Here is a 22,472-nt window from a genome sequence, read left to right as displayed (position 1 = left end):
GGACACAGGGAGACACAAGAGGTACAAGGGGAGTATAATCCACAAGATGCCCCTTCACAATGGATGCACCAGGTTTAGTATACATTTGTTCCCCTGGTTTTTGTCCTCTAAACCTAGGTGCATCTTATGGTCAGGAGCGTCTTATAGTCTGATTAATATGGTAAGTAAAGTTTAACAGTCCAGAATAAAGAAAGTATACGATTTTTATTTTCTTCGTTATCTCAGTAGTATTACAGTGCATGGGGAGTTTTAGTTTTATTTAGAATCACCTATAGACAATTGATAATCTGCATCACAAATATAGCCACGTACATAGCATCGAAAAGAACAAGTACTGTATGTGAGGCTGTAGACACACTCTGAGCGCTTTCTGAGAGCTTTTCTGACCATCAGAGTTTTCTGATCATTTTTTTTTTAAATGCTCCCATTGACTTGCATTAAAATTGTGGTAAAATCAGGTTGAAATTGCCACAATCGCAGTTTTTGTGAAAAAAAAACACGATCACAGCAATTTTACAGTGATTTTACCGCGATTTTAATACAAGTGTTTTTTTTTTTTAAATAGGATTGTTTTTTTAAAAACCGCTCAGAAAGCTCTGATGGTCAGAAAATCTATCTGAAAGTGTATCTACATCCTTACTCCTTTTACTTGCTCTAACAAAAATGATCATAGAATTAGCATTTGCTAGTCGTACATCCTTTGTGAGATCATTGGAATCAGCACTGAATAGTAACACTTGAGCCTCTGTACTGTATATGGAGGTATCCTTCTTCCCCCTAGTGTGAAAATGTTGGAATATGACAGAAACTACAGAAGAGACTGAATCTACCTAGGCACACAATAGCAGGACACAGACAAGTGGATTCTTGGTTGCCACACTTTTTTTATGACCCTTGAATAATGGGCTCCAGGCTGTGAGGGTCACCAAGGATAGGCAACGGAAAGGGTGTGAACATTAGGTGGAGGAGGACATCAAAGTCTTGCTGGTGGGCTCCATGATTTATAGTTACACGCCCCTGGTTTGAAAGATAATTTCTAAGGGCTGGTTCACATGGACATTCAGCGACGTCTTAAGGTGATGCTAGAAGCTTTTCTGCAACCGAGCAGAGAAGGTTTCAGCATTGGTTAGCAGCATTTTATCATCGCGTTTTGAGCCCCTTAGGGCACATGTGTTGAACTCCAGGCCTGGAGGGCCAGATCCATGCCAGTGTTTAGGATGGACTGAGAAAGAGAGGAATGTGTTCTACCTGATGGACCACACCTTTCCTGATTCAGAACCATCAATTAATTTGAGCTGTGTCAAAAATGTGTGAGGGCCTCAGCCCTCGTAGGACTGGTTTGACATACCTGCCCTAGGGGGACATGGAAGCACTGAACATAGCTTATCCTGGATGCTACATATGAAGCTGACAAGATGGGATTGAGCTGCCGTTCATTTGAATGGACAGAGCTTGAGCAATGAAAGCCACAACTGCCATGTTTTAACGCTCGTGTGAATTGGCCCTAAATCACATGGGAAAGACAAACCTTTGAACTCAGAATGATGGCTCCATTGAGTACAAAAGATTGCAGATGGACTCAATACTGACCTGCTCTTTACTGTACTCTCACCTATGTGACCTCCTCCCTATCCCTTAGTCTAAATTACATTCCTGAATTCTAGTTTGTGGTTGCTTATATTTCTACTTTATTTTTACAATAAAGTGACACTGACTGAAGCGACAAAAAACGTATGATATAATTAATTATATGTGTAGTACGGATAATTAATAGAACATTAGCAGGGCCGGTTCGAGACTTTTTGCCACCTGAGGCAAACTTGTGAGATGCCGCCCCCTCCCCCCGTAGTATATTAACCCCCCAGAATAGATAGCCCCTCCCTCACCTCGGTCCCCTGATCTGCGTTCGCCCTCCTGCTATTAAGAGCAACAGCATAGTATGATCAGGCAGCGGGTGGAGATGACTCACCTTTTCCGCGTTCCAGCGTGCGTCCCACTCTCATCACTTCCTGCAATGTCGCCCACTGTACTGTAAGTAGACGGCATTGCAAAAAGTGATGAGAGTGGAATGCACGCTGGAACACGTAAGAGGTGAGTCATCCCTGCCCGCTTCCTGATCAGGGGGATCCAGGTGAGGAAGGGGAGGTCCAACCCCCCTCCCCGCCACTGTGCCCGCTGCCTCTCTTCCTGCCTGCTACCCCCTCCAGCTTGGTGCCCCCCCCCCTATGGCCAGGTGGGTGCCGCCCCCCTCCCCCGGACTTTGCCACTTACATCTCACATCGCGACTTACATGTATGAAGAGGGCACAATCATCGGTGGAGGAGGTGGGTGGCGGGCACAAGCGTGGAACAACAGCCGTTTCGCCTCTAGCGACGCTTGGTCACGATGCATTCCACAGAGCTAATGACCCTTTGAAATTCCCTGTAGTAAAACCTTATCTCAACCTTTCTCTCACTGTTTCTTTCATGTATAAGTGCTTCAGGAAAATAGGGCTGTCTCAGATCCAAGTTGGGTCGGAGAGCTCAGAAAAGCTCTTTTGCATAGATAACTGAAGTTTCTTAACTCCTCCTGTACTGGAAACAAGATGCAACTCTTTTCTTTGCTACTAATGTTCTATTTCTTAGCTGTACTACACATACAATTCATTATTTCATAAGTTTATTTTCATTTTCAATTCCCTTAAATGGTAAAACTGCTTCCCTTTATCAGGCTGCTCATGTGTTACCATACAGTGGTGGCTCTGGATCTGAAAAAGGTAGTGAGACTCAAAAAGTCTAGTTCTGCAAGAGTGCCATATACAGTACTCAATATGTTTTCATCCTTTAGGTGCACAAACATAACTGCAATCATCTTACAGCCATTCCTGGCATGGCAGGACACAGAGGAGCCAGTAACACTACACTGAGACATACGGTATATGTCTAACTAGAATGAATGTATATATTGCTGGTTATAAATTGAATAAATCTGGTCTAGCAAACTTGGTATAAAAACAACCTTCTAACCAGAGTTGTATAGCTCACAGGTAATCTGTAATACAGGCATTCCAAAAGTCCTATGTGTTGTTGATTTTGGATTTGGAGTCCAGTTGTATTTGTCTTGCCCCGGCGACCCATTGGTAAGTACTTTATCCTTCCTTTTTGATACTCTCCATATCCTCCAGGATTAGCCGTCCAGTCCATCCCCACTTCCAGCACCCAGGAGCAATGGACTCCTTATCTTCATAACGGTAAACTTTAATGAGTACCACAGTCCGTGCCAGGTGGACCATACAACACCATTGTCATATGTTCCCGTATAGTTTCCCTTCTTATAATAAACACCATTAAGGTTTGCAACATGGCATCTGCAAGTAAAAAAAAGAGTCCTATTATTGTACTGCACAAACATTCTGTACAAATCCTATAGAAGAGCTTTATAATGCATGATGAAGGTCACAGTGGCTTCTCTGGGCATTGATGGCTTATCTAGCTACTTAGCAAGCAATGCACTGATATATGCTCATGACAAACACACATGGCCCCACTGTCCTTCATGTTCCTGCAGTGTTGATTGTGGAAACTGGGCTTGTATATAGAGAGAAATTCCCCTACCATAACATATGCATTTGCTAGACAACTCACAGAATGTTTTAGATGAAAGTAAACCTGATCTGAAACGATAAAAAAATGGGGCATACTGCTCATGCGCAGCCCCCGTTGCGCTCCCAGCTGCGCCTGTGCAGTACTAATGCACAGGTGCAGAGCGTTCCCAGCCATGGGAGTGCAAAGGACTGCACATGGTCGGACTGCAACTGTGGTTACTGGCCCCGGTTGGCGGAATTACCAGGTCGCCTAGTAGAAGGGTGGTGGAGGAGGACGGTGAGGGACCAATTAGCCTGTAGGGGGCTGAAGGAAGCCCCAGGTATGTATAGTTTTTTTATTTTTATCGTCTCAGGTACACTTTAACAAGGCTGGATTTATACTTGTTATGCCCCTAGGCCAAGTATGTTTTGGCTCACCTTTCATGTGCTGCAGAGCCCCTCCCATTCCACGTGGAGCCCCATCTCCCATGTGTATCATGCTTGTACTGTAGGCCCTCTCTTTAATGAACAACTCCCTTGGGCATAAGTTCCCCTTTTTCAAGTGTTGCTCCCCATTCAGCCTCCTCTTTCATATGTAATAATCCCTCTTTCATGTTTAGGTTCCCCCTTGGACTGCAGCTGCCCAAGGCCCTGGCCTTTGTGGCCTTTCCAGAAATCCGTCCTCGACATTAACATGGGTACAGATCTGGTGGGAGGTGTCGAGGAGCAATACAGAATATTTCTATTAAGTTAATAATGTAAACAAGCTTTCACTATGACTTTCAATCATGATATGTCTGTCAGTACATGGAGAAACTTTCATTAAAGTGGTATAACACTCAGAATTTCCTCTATGCTCTAAAAGATTATTTTCTGCAAAAAAAAGTACTTTGTGAAAAAAACACTGATGGCAGAACAGCATTTAAAGAGTTAAACAGCACTTTCTTCAGTGGAAAGCTAAGCACTGTTGTTGAACTAGAGGAAGTGATTACAATAGTAGCAGATAAGAAAACAAACAAGATAATTTAAACACTGTCAGTGTCTCAGCTGAATAGAAGCCGGGGAAGTATGCCATATAGGTCATATAGATTATTGGACGGAAGTGGAGTAAATTAAATGTGTACTGACCGGTTGAACCACCAGCCACATTTGTTTTCCTGAGCGCAGCTGCCTTTGATGAACCTGTCGTTGTCCTTGTCCGGGGTGCTGAAGGGCATTCCTCTGAGTGAGGCAGACCATTGGTTGTCAAAGCTGTTCCCCCCAGCCAGGGCATCTCCTGCATTGCCAGAGTAATAACCCAGCCAGAGCTTGTAATTATCCTGCAGAGGGGAGCACAAGATTCACAGGAAACAGTATTTTGTACCCTTAGCTTTAATGTTTGTTCTTTTATCATCGATTCAACATACAATCAAAAACCCATAGCACTCAAAAATAGTTTGTTTTTTGTCTGGCTGAAACTAAAAACCCAATGGCAAAATTATAACAGAATCTCAACCCGGAAAGATGAAAAGTGTATAAATTAAGCTAACTCTCCTTAGACAGTTAATTTTTTTATCTGTGAACCTCCCCTTAAAAAATACATTATTCATCCAATTTCAAAATGTATGCGTTTTTCACCTTCAAAAACACCCAGACTAATTTGACATTGATTATTCTTACATTCCATACATTGGAGTTAATTCATAAAACTTCTTATAAATGACTTATTTTTCAACTAATTAATACAAATAACCTTTCAATACATTTGCAAGCAAAATAATCACTCAGAGTAACTTGTTCTTGTTTAAGTTAATTTCAATATTACTTTCTTAATCTAACTATATTGTTGTTTTTTTTTGCTCTTTGGGAGCTTAAAATAATAACATAGATAAGGTGAAAACAGGTGAAAACAGGTGAAAAAGCTTTGTGAATCAACCCCATTGCCACTTATCTTTAAGGGCATATTCACATTGGGATGTTGCGTTTTTACTGCGACGTTAAAGTCGCAACGTGTCTGCATTTAGAGGTAACACACTGCAAGCAGTGAGTTACCACAACACAACATTTTCAACGCAACGATAACGTTGCACTGTGAACGTCCCATAGGATTATCATTGCAGCGCGGTAAGCTGCGTTATAAGACTTTATAACGCAGCTCAGCAACGTGGCACTGTGAATGCGACTTAAAGGACACAATACTAGTTGCCTGGCATCCTGCTGATCTTTCATGCATCATTAGCGTCTGAATCACATTATGTTTTTTTAAATTATCATTTTCAAATTTAATTACAAAGTTATGGGTTTTTTTAGGCATCACAAAGGGAGTTTTAGGGTTAGGTGTCAGGAAGGGGGGAGGGTTCCGTGTGAGAGTAGGGTTAGATTAAGCTGTAGTAAAATATCGGTAATATTTTCCAATGTTTTACTATCGTCATTACCAGTGTAAATATTCATCGTTTCCATTTGGCAACCAATTCACAATGGAATTGATCATTTACACTTACAGTATATTGGCTTCACCCCATGCCCATTTTTCCTTGTACCCCTATTTCACGCACGCCATTAAATATAACTGACAGTTCATTCTACAAGTGGTTTTTCAGTGTCATGAGCGTATATGTTATGTTACCCAACCTCATATCAGCAAATGGCAGCAGTAGTTACATTTTTTTTTAAGACCCCCTGTTTCAGGCGCCTTAACCAGCGGTCACATGACTGCTGCTGCTACCTCCACTTCTTGCTTCCAGTGCTTGGACCATAATGCCAGCTGGGTAGGCATGTCCTGGACTATAAAGAGCTGTACCTGGCCTGCCAATGCAATGCAGGCAGGAAGCATTGCTTGCACGTTAAGCCTTGTAGACGCATCCAATTTTGAATGGCCAATGATTAGCCAATTTATTTATTGTATTTATAAAGCGCCAACCTATTACGCAGCGCTGGATTTTATCACAATGAAAGCTTACCAACATAATCTGTTTATAGTATTCGCAGTCTATTGACCCTCACACTACATGGAAGTGATAAAATTGGTCAGTGACCAATAAAAATGTGGATGTGGGGCTTTCAATGCATAATTACATTCGTTACAAAAAGAGTGGTTTTGTCTGACCTCTTCGTTGGTTATTCGGAAGCTGTCGTACATGGCATGCCGTGTTTTCCCCTGCCAGTCCATGAGAGTAATCTGTAGAGTCATCTCTTCTGCACACAAACACAGTTATTTATAGGTTTATTTAGTAAGGTACAGAGAAATTCCACTTTTGTTTAAAAACATTGCTATAAACATAGATTGGTGCTGCACAAGTATCTGCAGTATGATGTTGTACAGAGAGGTCATGTTTGCACACCTAGATTAACCGATAGACTGGCAGTAGACTGAGACACACCCATTTGGCGGTTTATGCTAGGAGCACTCTGACTCACTTTGATCAAGTCACGGGGCACAAATATGGGAGGAAGAATGCGTAGACGGAGCCATCTGTGGACACCGGCAGGTAAAGTATTCATGTACGGGGCACCGGGGAGGGAGGACACATTTTACACTAGGGAGGACAGCGTCTGAGGTTTCCATTGCATTAGTCGCTCATCCTGATTTCTCACACCATTACCGCAGTACACCCGATCGAGGACGTCGGCCCGACATCCTGCAGTATGTCCGATTGATACATGCAAACAATTTTGGCCAGAAATTGGTCGCTTCGTGATTGGACATACTCTTGGTGAGACACCGATTTTCATGCAATTCGATTATAACAATTGAATCGGCCGTCAAGTCGCCTGATGTATGGCCACAGTTTTAGCAAGTTTAGATAGTACTGGCTAGTATTTCTCATGCTGGGTACACACGATGCAATTTCCCGTCCTATAGACGGGTAATCTGACAGGAAGTTACATCATGTGTACATGTCCAAATTGCTCCTGATCGATACGGAGATCGATTTTCTCATGATAATTTCAGAAAATTGATCCTTCTATCGAATGAGAGCAGATCAGATATGACGGAAATAGTTGCCCAATTCCCGTCCATCGGACGAGAAATAGCATCATGTGTACCCAGCCTTACAGTGCATACGGATGAATTGAAGGGATTTCTTTCTTCTCAACAAAAGGACAATTCTCCTTTAATAGCACATTGACGCTGGACTGGGAAATTATGCATGAAAATGAACACATGGGACACATCCCAAACCTTGATTGTATTACCCATTCATTAATTGTATTTAATAGCAGTATCCTATGGCACCCAGCCAGGATTAATCTATCACAATTTATCCTTACAATAAACTACAATCTATTTGGTTGCCCAAGTTGGATTAAGATGAAATTGGCCATAAGCAAGGAAGAGGCTTTGGATCATTCTTATGGTCTTTTTGGTAATCTGATGAGGGAGAGAGGACAGCTCTAGGCAAGGTAGTGGCTTTGGATCACCGTTATGGTAGGAGAGGGGTAAGAGGAAGTGGCAGTTGGACCCCTTTATACCCACTAGGGCCAAGATACCTGCCTAGGTTAGCCTTGTGGATGATCTTGCTCTGTGGTTGTCTATGTATTCAGTGGCGTAGCTAAGGAGCTATGGGCCCCGGTGCAAGTTTTACATAGGGCCCCCCAAGCACTCTATACATATCAACTGATACGGTGTACCAAAACTTGCCAAGGACAGCCAAAGTGTCAGAGGTGCAAGAAGAGGATGGGGAGCAGCTTGTTAATTATTATAAGTATTTAGAGCATCCATAGAAGTGATTATTATGAGCACAGGACCAATAGAGAAATAATACTTTGGTTGAGGAAGGGCCCCATGGGGCTCCTCTGGCCCAAGGGCCCCGAATGCGGTCTCAACCTCTGCAACCCCTATTGCTGCGCCACTGTGTGTATTAATGTATGTTGCACTTTACCCCGATCTCTGCACTGTGCCACTGGAAATGTGTGAAAGAGTCTCTTTCTTAGATTCCTCAATTATTGTAGCATCATACTTACTCGATTGTAGCAAATGATATATGCGATCATTCCCTAGCCAATGCTCATCATTCCTGTGCTTAAACAGGCCGAAGCCTTCTTTATACTCCTGCCAGTTTCTGGAAAAAAGAGGACAGCAGGAGTTAGACATGCAGTGTTATTATGCATTTATATAGCACTGATATTTTCTGTAGTACTTTATTCTGTAGCACTCTAGACACTAGCACTTTACTCTGTAGCACTTTTCTGTAACACTTTTATCTGTAGCACTTTATTCTGTAGAACTTTTCTATAGCACTTTATGCAGTAGCACTTTATTTTGTAGCCCTTTTCTGTAGCACTTTAATCTGTAGCACTGTATTCTGTAGAACTTTTATATACCACTTTATGCAGTAGCACTTTACTCTGTAGCACTTTTCTGTAACACTTTTATCTGTAGCACTTTATTCTGTAAAACTTTTCTATAGCACTTTATGCAGTAGCACTTTATTTTGTAGCCCTTTTCTGTAGCACTTTAATCTGTAGCACTGTATTCTGTAGAACTTTTATATACCACTTTATGCAGTAGCACTTTATTCTGTAGCCCTTTTCTGTAGCACTTTTATCTGTAGCTCTGTATTCTGTAGAACTTTTATATACCACTTTATGCAGTAGCACTTTATTCTGTAGCCCTTTTCTGTAGCACTTTATCCATTGAACAAATTGCATAACTCCCTGATACTCAGTGAGGTTCACAGTCTAATATTCCAACCACAGACCAGGGCCAGTTTCAAGGAAAGCCATTAACCTACCAGTATGTTCTTGGGTTGTAGAAGAAGACCAGAACACTGGAAGAAACCAATGTAAACACAGGGAGAAGCAGCAGGTCAGCTCAGCGCTGCGCCCACCATTTGGGCGTCACCATAGGCCGTAATGAGAACGATAGCAGCGCTCAGTGACTAATTTGGGGGTAGGTGATTGCTGGAGCTTTAAATTAGACAAAAACTACGTAATTCGGCTGCTGGCAATAGCTGGTGCACGAATTACATGTCCCAGTGGGGTTGCGAGTATATAGTAATTTTTTTTAAAGAGGAAGTGTCGTGAAGATCTTAAAATTTAAAACACATACAAATAAGAGGTACATTTCTTCCAAAGTAAAATGAGCCATAAATGACTTTTCTCCTATGTTGCTGTCACTTACAGTAGGTAGTAGAAATCTGACATTACCGACAGGTTTTGGGTTAGTCCATCTCTTCATGGGGGATTCTCAGCATGGCCTTTATTCTTTATAAAGACATTCTCTGAAAAAGATTTATACAAAGATGCTGGCCAGCCTCCCTGCTCACTGCACACATTTTTGGCAGTTGGACGTAGAAACTGCCATTCACTAAGTGCTTTTAAAAATAAAGAAAACCCTGAAAACCCCCCATGAGAAGATGGGCTTGTCCAAAATCTGTCGGTAATGTCAGATTTCTACTACTTTCTGTAAATGACAGCAACATAGGAGAAAAAGTAATTTATGGCTCATTTTACTCTGGAAGAAACGTACGGTACTTCTTATTTGTATAGGTTTACATGTATTTTAAAGGGAACCAGTCAACCAGAGAGGAACGTAAAAAAAAAAAGAAAAGGCTTTTATACATACCTGGGGCTTCTTCCAGCCCCATAAGCCTGGATCGCTCCCACACCGCCATCCTCCGCTTCCTGGATCGGCGGTACCGGGTCCCGTCACTTCCGGTGGACGCGGCCAATTGTCCACATCACAGGGGCTCCCTCCATACCCATACGCATGCGGCTGCGCAGTAAGCAGCCTCACGCGTACGTATATGGAGGGAGCCCCATGTAATGCGGACAATTGGCCACGTCTGCCGGCCGACTCGCGGCCATGACGGGACCCGGTACCGGCGGATCCAGGCAGCAAAGGACGGTGGCGTGGGAGCGATCCGTGCGTATGGGGCTGGAGGAAGCCCCAGGTATGTATAGAATCTTTTTCCTGGGGCCTCTGGTTCCCTTTAAATTTTAAGATTTTCGTGACAGAGGTCCTTTAAGTATTGTTTAGGCGGGTCTGTGTTAGTGAATAGGGTATTTGGAGGTTACGTTTACCCATTAGGACTAGAAGGTTGATGATAGGCATCAGAAAGGAGGTTAATGATGGGGTATAGGTTAGGGTGAGGTGTTAAGAAGTGTTTAGCATCAAAAGGGATGCTACAGTTAGGAAGGGGATAAAGGCCTAGTGCACACCAGAGCGGTTCGGTCGCGTTTTCAGATCCGCTTGCGGATGTGGAAACACTTGGGTAATGTATTTCAATGGGCTGGTGCACACCAGAGCGGGAGGCGTTTTGCAGAAACTCATACTCCCGGGCTGCTGCAGATTTTGGATTGCGGAGGCATTTCTGCCTCATTGTAAAGTATAGGAAAAACACAAACCGCTCTGAAAAATGCTACATCAAAGCGGTTTACCAGGCGTTTTTGTTACAGAAGTTGTTCAGTAACAGCTTTACTGTAACAATATATGAAATCTACTACACCAAAAACGCTTCACAAAACCGCAAAATGCTAGCTGAAACGCTACAGAAAAATAAGAAAAAGCGTTTCAAAATCTGCTAGCATTTTGCGGATCTGCTAGCGGTTTTTGGTGTGTACCAGGCCTAAGAGATTGATTTGGGGTGGGCTATCATGCCTGGAGAAGTGATAATAATACTGTTAAAAAACCAAAACAGCAAGAGTAGCACCAAGCGATTTCATAGTAAGATCATATAGTCTTTAGTGATAAATGTAAGATGACCACTAATGGTCCAATCTTTTTCATCCAATCTTACCATTTCTATGTAATATCAGTGATTACATAATTATCCATTCATTGTATTCACTGAATTTACCCTTATACTACATAGATTTGGTACAATTGGATGAAAAATATAGGATCATTAGTAGCCACCATGAGGCAATTCCTATTTTTCCCACTTACAGTGGGTTGCAAAAGTATTCGGTCCCCTTGAAGTTTTCCACATTTTGTCATATTACTGCCACAAACATGAATCAATTTTATTGGAATGCCACATGAAAGACCAATACAAAGTGGTGTACACATGAGAAGTGGAACAAAAATCATACGTGATTCCAAACATTTTTTACAAATAAATAACTGCAAAGTGGTGTGTGCATAATTATTCGGCCCCCTTTGATCTGAGTGCAGTCAGTTGCCTATAGACATTGCCTGTTGAGTGCTAATGACTAAATAGAGTGCACCTGTGTGTAATCTAATGTCAGTACAAATGCACCTGCTCTGTGAGGGCCTGATGGGAAGATGGATGGAGCCAAATACAGGGCAAACTTGGAAGAAAACCTCTTGTAGACTGCAAAAGACTTGAGACTGGGGCGGAGGTTCACCTTCCAGCAGGACAATGACCCTAAACATAAAGCCAGGGCAACAATGGAATGCTTTAAAACAAAACATATCTATGTGTTAGAATGGCCCAGTCAAAGTCCAGATCTAAATCCAATCGAGAATCTGTGGCAAGATCTGAAAACTGCTGTTCACAAACGCTGTCCATCTAATCTGACTGAGCTGGAGCTGTTTTGCAAAGAAGAATGGGCAAGTATTTCAGTCTCTAGATGTGCAAAGCTGGTAGAGACATACCCTAAAAGACTGGCAGCTGTAATTGCAGCAAAAGGTGGTTCTACAAAGTATTAACTCAGGGGGCCGAATAATTTACGCACACCCCACTTTGCAGTTATTTATTTGTAAAAAATGTTTGGAATGATGTATGATTTTCGATCCACTTCTCACATGTACACCACTTTGTATTGGTCTTTTACGTGGAATTCCAATAAAATTGATGCATGTTTGTGGCAGTAATGTGACAAAATGTGGAAAACTTCAAGGGGACCGAATACTTTTGCAACCCACTTATATTTATTGTGGTCCTAGGGCAGTGGGGCACAATACTAAAATATGAACTCTCCTGGTGTAACACACATCTACGAAAAATATCACGAACCCGTCTCAGCTCTATTTCAAGTTCATATATTTTTTATACCTGTCAAAACTGACTTTGCCGTTGCTGCGACGCTGAATGACTGTCCATCCCCCTCCATCGGACATGTCACAGAACACAGTGAATGGTTCAGTGAGCGGTTTAGGCTGTATGCGATAATAGCCACTCTCCTTTCTTCCCCTCTCAAACACGGCCGAGCAATCTGTGAGATATATACAAAAAAGGTTTTTGTCATTTGTAGCCTGTAATCACACCATTCCTTTCCTGTGCTACAGACAGGAGGAAAGCACTCCACAGGCCGAAACTTGTATTTCAAAAGTGTATTGTAGGATGACTGCACACGTCATGTTCTGGCCCGGGCTCTGCCCTTCATCAAGTATACCATCTCCTCTGATGGAGCAAAGTGGTAGGTACATGCAGATAGGCACATGGTATAACAAATTAGAAGTCTTTAGGCCTAGGTTACACTATAAAAAGCAATCGCTTAGCCTAAGTGCTTAGCAATTGCGCAAAACGATTTTCAGAGCGATTTTTAAAGGAATGTGCATTTTTGCACATTACTTTAAGAAAAATCACTCTAAAAACGATCTAAGGAGCTCATTTTTTATTTGATTAAAATCGAAACGCTGCAATGAGAACACCCTCATAGGGTGATAGTCTGCTGTAGCCCTTTGCCGATCGCTGGTGATCGGCATACTGAGTGCAATCGCTCACAGTGTGAACCAGCCCTTATTGAAGGAAATGTACAGAGATAAATCATACCCAACTATCAAGTAATGTAGCTTATATAGAACAGAAAGGAACACAGATTGAATCCAGGAAATTACAATACCATAGAGATCATCACCTCACATTACAGACACTGATATCTTGTGGTTGCTTTACTATAATGCAGTTTAGGTAACAGTGTTGTTAAATCCAACACCCTCTTAGGCCTCGTTCACATTGCGTTCCGCTCGCGTGGCCATTCGCGTTGGCCGTTTTTGGAGGAGTTTTTTTTCCTCCTCCCGGCGCTCGGGTGGGCGATTCATTTTTGTGCTAAGCGCATCTCTACGCGCTTTTCCTGAGCTGGTTTTTAATACACTCGCTGACGCAAGTCAGGAAGTGAACTCTTTGACCTGGAAAAGAATAAATACAATGTATTTATTCTTAAAAATGCGAATGCAATCGCTACACAAAGATTTTGTGAGCATTTTGTGTTTATCCTATACTTTCCATTGAGGCGGAATCGCCCCAAAACTGCCCCACGCACCGCTTTGCCGACCTCACAGCGCACGTCGCGCGCTAATATGAATCTACTCATAGACATTCATTGCACAAGCGCTCTGTGTGTAAAAAACAAAAACAAAAAAAAAAACGCCTACAGTGTAAACGAGCCCTTACAACACTCCCATTTAAACAAAAGTGCAATTAGCATACAGTGATACAATTTGCATTAACTCACAATTTTCATAAATTTGCATTAAGTAGCAGTTTGCATAAACTTGCATTTTCATGTACTGAAAACTTAAAACACTCCATACAAGAATCTTTTAGAGGCCTGGCTGAAAAGTGTACTTTGTGCTTCTGACACAGGAGACCAGGGTTCGAATCTTTTTCTGTTCAGTAAGCTTGCACCTAATTCAGTAGGAGACCTTGGACAAGACTCCCTAATACTGCTACTGCCTATAGAGCGTGCCCTAGTGGCTGCAGCACTGGCACTTTGAGTCCACCAGGAGAAAAGCGTGATATGAATGTTCTGTGTCTTGTCTTGACCCACCTTCATCATACACAATGAGGTTCCCGCTAGTAGGCGGCAGCAGGACATCTACAGCTTTGATTTTGCTTAGGTTGCTTCTGTACACCTTGCTCTTGATGGAGTGATAGGTGTTACCTCGGAGGTCCTTCAGCTGCAGCTCTCCCAGCTCTAACATGTTCTCCAGGATCTGGATTCTGTGCCGCAGCTTAGCATTGTCCTTCTGGCAGATTTCAAGGTCCTTTTACACCCAACACAAAAAAAAAAAAAAAAAACTAAACAAATTATAACATTAAAACATTCCACAAGGTATTTTCTTGTAGCAGGACTTTTGAGTGATTTGTATACTGTTCATTATTTAGCGTCCAAACCAGCAGAGCCACCAAAACCATCATCTGGGTACACCGAGGCCCAGAAGGATGCTACAGGCTGTTGTGGTGGCATGGGAGAGTACGTCCTTTTCAGTCAGTTTGGGGCAGAAGAAATGTGCTGTGAGTAATGGATACTGCTGACAAAACAAGATTGCCAGAGAACACCAGGCAGGGCTGGATTTCTGGAAGGGCCACAAAGACCCGGGCCTTGGGCGGTTGCAGCTCCAAGGGGGGACACACCTGGACCTAAAGTAGGGGTTGCTACATATGAAAGAGAAGACTGCCAATGGAAAGCAACACATGAAAAGGGAAGCTGATGCTCATAGGGAGCTGTTCATGAAAAAAAGGGTTGCTGTACATGGATGATACATGTCACGGAACAGCCGTGAGAAACGAGAACGCAATCGCAATCGGTTTATTAATGCCTATTGCCATTGATGTGCTAGACCTAGATTGGTTGTGTAGTCGTGAAAGCGATCAGTAAATGACATTTTTGTATTCTTTTTAAACCATCTGTATGAGAGCCTGTCTGCTGCCAGCCAGAGGACACATGGCTAGCAGCCATCTTGTTTGGACTTTGCTCTGATCTTCAACAAAAGAATTTTGCTGAAACTGAAACTGAACTTTACAAGTTTTCCCACAAAAGGACATCTTCCATGAACCTAAGTATTTTATCCTTTTCTTTTCATACTGCGTTATCTAATGTCTGAATAATTGTTGATTTTAATAATTTTCTGTATATATTAATTATTTATATTGCACGTAAATAAAGACTTTATCAAAGTCGTTTACTGTTCCGCTACACCTGCTATACAGCCATACACAGAAACTGAACTCAGGCCTCTGAGGAGTCGCTACTATTATTGATATCTAGACAGAATACAGCGTGTTTTAACCGTTTTATTTGCCGGATCAGTCAGTCAGTCGGTAGGGACCACTGGCCCATACCAGTGGTGGTGGCAGATATACCCTGAAATAGTGTGTAAAGTGTATTTCCGTAACCCACAGGCTCCTTTCTGGTTTGTCTGCGGCCAACTCCCAACGGTTTCTGCGCATTGACTGCAACCAGTGGTGCTCAGCAGAGCTCGAATATTCGAGTACCTCGAATATTCGAGCTCTTTTTCAGCTATTCGAGCTCGAATACCGAGCTTGAATAGCTGCAGCTATTTGAATGGGCTATTCGAGTGAACTCGAATAGCCCATTCACTATTCGAGCTATTCGAGCAAACAGCGCTATTCGAGCTTGAATACAGAGCTCGAATAGCGTCATAGCCCAGATTGATGTCCTTAGAGCCAATCAGAGGGCTCCCAGGCCCTCTGACGGCAGCCAATCACAGAGGGGGACCCTGGCCAGCCCCTACCCTATAAATAGCGGCCGCCATGTTAGGTTTTATCGTCCTTGCCTGACTTTGTACAGAGAGAGATCTGCTCCTTTGTGCTTTGGCTTAGCAAGAGCTTTATTGTGGTCAACTACCTAGCGTTTTTGCTCACATACACCTCCTATATACACCTATATTGTTGTTAGTTAGATAGACATTGTATTTTAGTTAGTAGCTTGTGTGTTACATAGAGACAGACACAGCTGCTGCAGGCAAGCTCACAGCTTTAGGCCTCAGGGCCTTGCCTGTGTGGGCAGCTGTCCTCCTGTCCTCTGTTAGTTTATTATACCAGTGTTTCTGCTGTCCTTTACTACTGAGTGATTGTATTTTGTAGTAACTGTACTAGGACACTCACTGTCACTGTCACTGTTTGTTCATAGCTCCTGCGTGTGTGCGTGCACAGTACACACACTCTATTTCCTTCTGATTACTATTGATTATTGTAATTTCTAGTTGTACTTACTAACTACTTACTACTAGGGACACTCAGTCACTGTTCATAGGCTAGCTCCTGCGCTGCGTGTGTGTGTGTGCGTGCACTGTCAGTACACACACTCTATTTCCTTCTGATTACTACTGATTGTTGTAATTTCTAGTTGTACACTTACTTACTACTTACTACTAGGGACACTCAGTCACTGTACATAGGCTAGCTCCTGCGTGTGTGTGTGCGTGCACTCAGTACACACACACACACTCTATTTCCTTCTACTTAATCTGATTACTACTGATTACTGTATTTTCTAGTTAGTGTACTAGGGGACACACTCACTGTTCACTGTTCACACTTATACTGATTACTGAATTATTGTATTTTGTATTAGTACTGTACTAGTAATCACTTAGCGATCTAATCACTTAGTGATTAGTGTCACCTCACCCACCAACCCACTCCATTAAAGTACCCCACTTTTTCACCCGCCCTTTTAAAAAACTTTTTTGTTTACGCCCAAAACATCAAAGATGTCTGGAAGTGGCAGCCAGCGCGGTTTGGGCAAGGGGAAGGGCAGCAAGGGAATCAAGAGGAGAGGGAGCAGCATTGTGGCAAGCCGCGGCCGCGCCACCATGCACAGTTCCGCAGCAGCAGCAGCTGCGTCAGTGGCTAACATTCCTCCTATAGCCACTGGCCGTGGACGCCTTGGGCGCCGCTCAGCAAGAGCAACTCACGCTGCAGAGACACAGCAGCAGCAGCAGCAGCGTGTAGTACCTGCTCCTATTTTCCTCCTGCCGGGTCGGAAACGTCCCATTGAGGAAAAGGATGCAGACACTGTGGTGCAACTGATGACGGAGGATGAGCAGCCCGCCATCAGCTCTGCATCCGAGGCCTCCACCCTCACCACCACCACCACCCCTGTTCGCAGCAGCCGCCCAGCAGGGCCTGGGGAGGAGGCCAGTTCACCGTCAGTCACCGACCTGTCACTCAGCACTCTTTTGACCCCAGGCATCATGAGTCAATTGTCTGCTGTTGTTGGCGATCTTGAGGAGGAGATGCTGATGGGCACTTTGGGGGAGGAGGGATTGGACAGCAAGACTGTGGCGACAGTCAAGCAGCCCATCCATGCATCAGGAGAGGAGTTTGGGGGGTCATCATCCCAGCAGGACATGTTTCAGGAGGGGGATGATGATGATGACACAGTGACAGACAAAGACTGGGTGCCACCAGCTCCAGGGGATGTCGTCATCAGCAGCTCTGAGGAGGAGGAGGAGGATGCGCTTGTGGGCCTTGCAAGGAGGCGCATCATTGCAAGCATTGGCAGCAGTAGGCAGGTCCCACAGCCTGCTGGTGTCTCAGGCTCAGCAGCAGCAGCAGCAGCATCTGCCAGTACCACCACCAGCCGCACCCAAGCCCCCGCCCCAACCACCACAGGGAGACAGGCAGCAGCGGCTCCAGGCCGTAGGGGGTTGTTTTTGTCACCAATCTGGCGATTTTTCACCATGCCCACAGTGTACAGCAAGTACGCCACTTGCAACCACTGTCAGCGGAAGTTGAGCAGAGGTGCAGACCCCTTAAAGTTCAGCACCAGCTCGCTCATCAACCACCTTGCTGCAAAACATTTCCACCAGCATGAGGAGTTCCAGAGGCTGAAGGCATCTGGTGCTGGCAGTGGCACCACACCCATCACTGCACAGCCTTCAGCAGCAGCAGCAACTGCAGCCACCCGCCCTCCTGCTCCTCCAGCAGCACCAGCAGGAGTGCGGAAACGCACTGCTCCTCCCCCCTCTGCAACTCCTGCCGCCGACACTGAGGCCTGTTCTGGCAGCCAGTCCTCAGTGGCCTCCTCTGCTGTGTCCGCTGATTCCCATGCCAGCAAAAGGCCACGCCAGAGCCTTTTGAGCGAGTCCTTCCAGGGGGTGGTTAGGGCTCTGCCTCCCAGCAGCCGTCGCGTGCGGCAGCTGAAAGGCTTGCTGGCACGGGCCATGTGCTCCCAACTCCTGCCATACACGCTCGTGCAGGAGGGGAGCGACATGCGTGCGCTGCTTGCTTGTGCAGCCCCAGACTGGCAGCTCCCCAGCAGACACTTTTTCGCCCGCAAGGCCATTCCTGCACTGCACCGCTTTGTGATGGCCAATGTGGAGCGAGGGCTGGAGCACGCGGTTGGTGAAAGGGTCCACGTCACCATGGACTCCTGGAGCAGCCGCTTCGGGACAGGCCGCTACCTGTCCTTCACTGTCCACTGGGTCAGCTTGGTGGAAGGGGGTGAGGATGGGAGAGCAGCAGCGGGCACAGCAGCAGCAGCAACACAGTGGGTGGTGCCACCCCGCAGGGTCAGGGGAACTGCAGCAGGTTTCTCTGATCCTCTGCCATCCTCCGGCACACCTGGCCAAACCCCCCGCCTCAGCAGCAGCGTGAAGGCCCGCCACTGCCAAGCGCTGCTGCACTTGGTCAGCCTTGGGAAGACCACCCATGTGTTGGCCAAACTCCAGGAGCAGGAGAGGATTTGGCTGACCCCCAGAGTCGGAGAGGTGGTGGCCGACAATGGGGCCAATCTGGTTGCCGCAATTGGCAGGGGAAACCTGACCCACATCCCCTGTCTCGCCCACGTGCTGAACCTGGTGGTGCAAAAGTTCTTGCGCACCTACCAGGGCATGGGCGAACTGCTGGAAACGGCAAGGAACGTTGTGCGTCACTTCCGGCACTCGGCTGCAGCCTGTGCGAGCCTGGAAGACGTGCAAAAGGAGCTGGAGCTGCCACGCCATCGGCTGATCCTTGACGTTCCAACTCGCTGGAACTCCACCCTGGCGATGTTGGAGCGTCTGGTTGAACAGAAGCACGCTATTAACCAGTACCTTGCCCTGGCCACTGTTTCCACCGCTCAGAGAAGGGACAAGACAAGCAACATCCCATCCATCGTCCCCGATGACGACTGGAGGCACATGCAGCAGGTGTGCTTAGTGCTGGCTCCCTTTCTGCAGGCCACTAACATGGTGAGCAGGGACCATGCTATGGTCTGCGAGTGGGTGCCCCTGGTTTGTCTGCTGAACAGGGCCCTCGATGCTTTGCTGGAACAGGGAGCGGCAGCCTTGGACCAGCAGGAGCGGCAAGCAGCTGCACAGTCCACCTCTGAGGGGGAGGAGGAGGAGGACTTGGTGGAGGTCCCTGACCTCGCTGCTGATGAGGGGGATCAGCACAGCGCAGCTGAGTTGGTGCGGGGGTGGAGAGAGGATGAGGCTGAGGAGGCAGAGGAGGAGGATGAGGACAGCACTGCCGTCGATGTGCCAGCACACGTGGCCCGCCTCTTCCCAATGGCAGCGCACATGCTGACGTGCCTGCGCAAGGACCCCAGGGTGATCCAGATGAAGCAGAGGGAGGACATCTGGATCAGCATGATGTTGGACCCACGCCTCAAGGGGAAGTTGAGCCAGTTCCTGCCGCCTGCAGGAGGAGACCCAGCGCAACAAATAAGGAGCTTGCAGCAGGCCCTTGTTGAGCGCTTGGAGGAAGCCTTCCCCCAGCCTTCCACCCCCACTGTCCAGCCAGCACAGAGGCAGCAGCAGGTGCCTGCATCCAGCAGCAAGCGCCCCACAGACCTGCTGTCTCTCAGCAACGAGCTCTACAGGACTGTAGAGGCTCCGGCAACAGTGACTAGAGAGGAGGTGCATGCAGCAGCATCCTCCTCCGGTCACAGCCAGCGCCTGACCCGCATGGTGGCTGACTACATGGGGTCCTACAGCGGGCTTGACAGCGATGCCCCTGTTGATCCCATGGAGTATTGGGTCAAGCGCCTGGAGATCTGGAGCGAGCTGGCGCAGTACGCCCTGGAAGTGCTGTCCTGCCCCCCTTCCAGCGTGCTGTCCGAGCGCTGCTTCAGTGCAGCTGGTGGCGTGGTCACCGAGAAACGCTCACGTCTGTCTCACAAGTCTGTGGACAGACTGACGTTTCTCAAGATGAACCAGGCGTGGGTGGAAGGCGAGTTCCTGGCCCCTGTTGTCGGCGAGAGGGGGACATGAACTGGCTGCCGGAAGAACCATCATTAATGTGCCTTACCACCTCCTGGCTCCTGCTCACTAAGCCAGCCTGGTTCACTTTGACTATTACGTCGCCTGCAGCCACACATTTTACATCTACAGTGGGCTGCTGTGTACTGCCCTTCTGCTGTCTGTCTGTCTGTGTTTCCCACTGCCAGGGTACACAGATTTACCTTCTGCTGCCGCTCTTTCACCAGCTATTACGTCAAACAATAGCTATATCTGTGTAATTTGCTGTAAAAAAAAAAAAAAAAAGTAAACCATTAAAAAAAAAAAAAAAAAAAAAAGGTTTAATTTTTCTGAGGTGCCCGGGTTGAAAACTGTGTTGTCCCAGTTGTGTATTGGACACGATGTGGGCTGCACGACCGCTGTCTGGGACCTCCTGTTGTGTTTATTTACAGCCCTGGTATCAACGCTAGGTACCAGGGCTATTATGTCACGCTGCCTACCTACCTGCTGCCACACTCACACTACTCCTCCTCCATTCCTCCTGCTGCTGCTGCTGCCTGTCTGTGTTTCCCACTGCCAAGGGTACACAGATTTTACCTTCTGCTGCCACTCTGCCACCAGCTATTACGTCAAACAATAGCTATATCTGTGTAATTTGCTGTAAAAAAAAAAAAAGTAAACCATTAAAAAAAAAAAAGGTTTAATTTTTCTGAGGTGCCCGGGTTGAAAACTGTGTTGTCCCAGTTGTGTAATGGACACGATGTGGGCTGCACGACCGCTGTCTGGGACCTCCCGTTGTGTTTATTTACAGCCCTGGTATCAACGCTAGGCACCAGGGCTATTATGTCACGCTGCCTACCTACCTGCTGCCACACTCACACTACTCCTCCATTCCTCCTGCTGCTGCTGCTGCCTGTCTGTGTTTCCCACTGCCAAGGGTACACAGATTTTACCTTCTGCTGCCACTCTGCCACCAGCTATTACGTCCAACAATAGCTACTCTCATTACTCCTCCATTCCTCCTGCTGCTGCTGCTGTCTGTCTGTGTTTCCCACTGCCAGGGTACACAGAATTACCTTCTGCTGCCATTCTGCTACCAGCTATTACGTCAAACAATAGCTATATCTGTGTAATTTGCTGTGAAAACAAAACAAAAAAACCATTAAAAAAAAAAAAGGTTTAATATTTCTGACGTGCCCGGGTTGAAAACTGTGTTGTCCCAGTTGTGTATTGGACACGATGTGGGCTGCACGACCGCTGTCTGGGACCTCCTGTTGTGTTTATTTACAGCCCTGGTATCACCGCTAGGTACCAGGGCTATTATGTCACGCTGCCTGCCTCATTGACTGCCTGCTGCCACACACTCATCCTCCTCCTCCTGCTGCTGAATTTACCTCCTGCTGTCTGTGCGTTTCCACTGCCAGGGAGCACATACAATGGCAAAAATAGCTGCATTTCTTTAAAAAAACAAAAAATATATATATATACTTTTTATTAATACTTTGTGATATTATTTTTAGAGGTGTCTGGGTTGAAAACTGTGTTGTCCCAGTTGTGTATTGGACATGATGTGGGCTTCACGACCGCTGTCTGGAACCTCATGCTGTGTATTTATGGCCTGGTACCACCGCTAGGTACCACAGCCTATTATGTCTTGCTGCCTGCCTCATTGACTGCCTGCTGCCACACACTCATCCTCCTCCCCCTGCTGCTGAATTTACCTCCTGCTGTCTGTGTGTTTCCACTGCCAGGGAGCACATACAATGGCGCTTCCACCATGCGCCACCAGCTATTTGTTACGCTCAAAAATAGCTGCATTTCTTTAAAAAAACTAAAAATATATATATACTTTTTATTAATACTTTGTGATATTATTTTTAGAGGTGTCCGGGTTGAAAACTGTGTTGTCCCAGTTGTGTATTGGACATGATGTGGGCTTCACGACCGCTGTCTGGAACCTCATGCTGTGTATTTACGGCCTGGTACCACCGCTAGGTACCACAGCCTATTATGTCTCGCTGCCTGCCTCATTGACTGCCTGCTGCCACACAATCATCCTCCTCCTCCTGCTGCTGCTGCTGAATTTACCTCCTGCTGTCTGTGTGTCTC

General features: G+C 45.7%; 1 protein-coding gene across 1 annotated transcript in view; it reads right to left on the bottom strand.

Moving 5' to 3' along the window:
* Nucleotides 1-2,249: 2,249 nt before the first annotated feature.
* LOC137543985 (fibrinogen-like protein 1) overlaps nucleotides 2,250-22,472 on the bottom strand; it is a 37,927-nt gene continuing 17,704 nt past the window's right edge. The window contains exons 3-8 of the mRNA XM_068265041.1: nucleotides 14,222-14,438; nucleotides 12,505-12,664; nucleotides 8,507-8,604; nucleotides 6,648-6,736; nucleotides 4,691-4,881; nucleotides 2,250-3,346 (exon numbers count right to left, since the gene is read on the bottom strand). Coding sequence (XP_068121142.1) covers nucleotides 3,166-3,346; nucleotides 4,691-4,881; nucleotides 6,648-6,736; nucleotides 8,507-8,604; nucleotides 12,505-12,664; nucleotides 14,222-14,438 — 936 coding nt within the window. The 3' untranslated portion in view covers nucleotides 2,250-3,165. The remainder of the gene's footprint in view (nucleotides 3,347-4,690; nucleotides 4,882-6,647; nucleotides 6,737-8,506; nucleotides 8,605-12,504; nucleotides 12,665-14,221; nucleotides 14,439-22,472) is intronic.

The sequence above is a fragment of the Hyperolius riggenbachi genome, chromosome 2 (assembly GCF_040937935.1).
Source record: "Hyperolius riggenbachi isolate aHypRig1 chromosome 2, aHypRig1.pri, whole genome shotgun sequence".
In the NCBI taxonomy this organism is placed as follows: Eukaryota; Metazoa; Chordata; class Amphibia; order Anura; family Hyperoliidae; genus Hyperolius; species Hyperolius riggenbachi.
The sequence above is the reverse complement of the archived record's forward strand: the minus strand, read 5'-3'. Positions and strand labels throughout refer to the sequence as shown.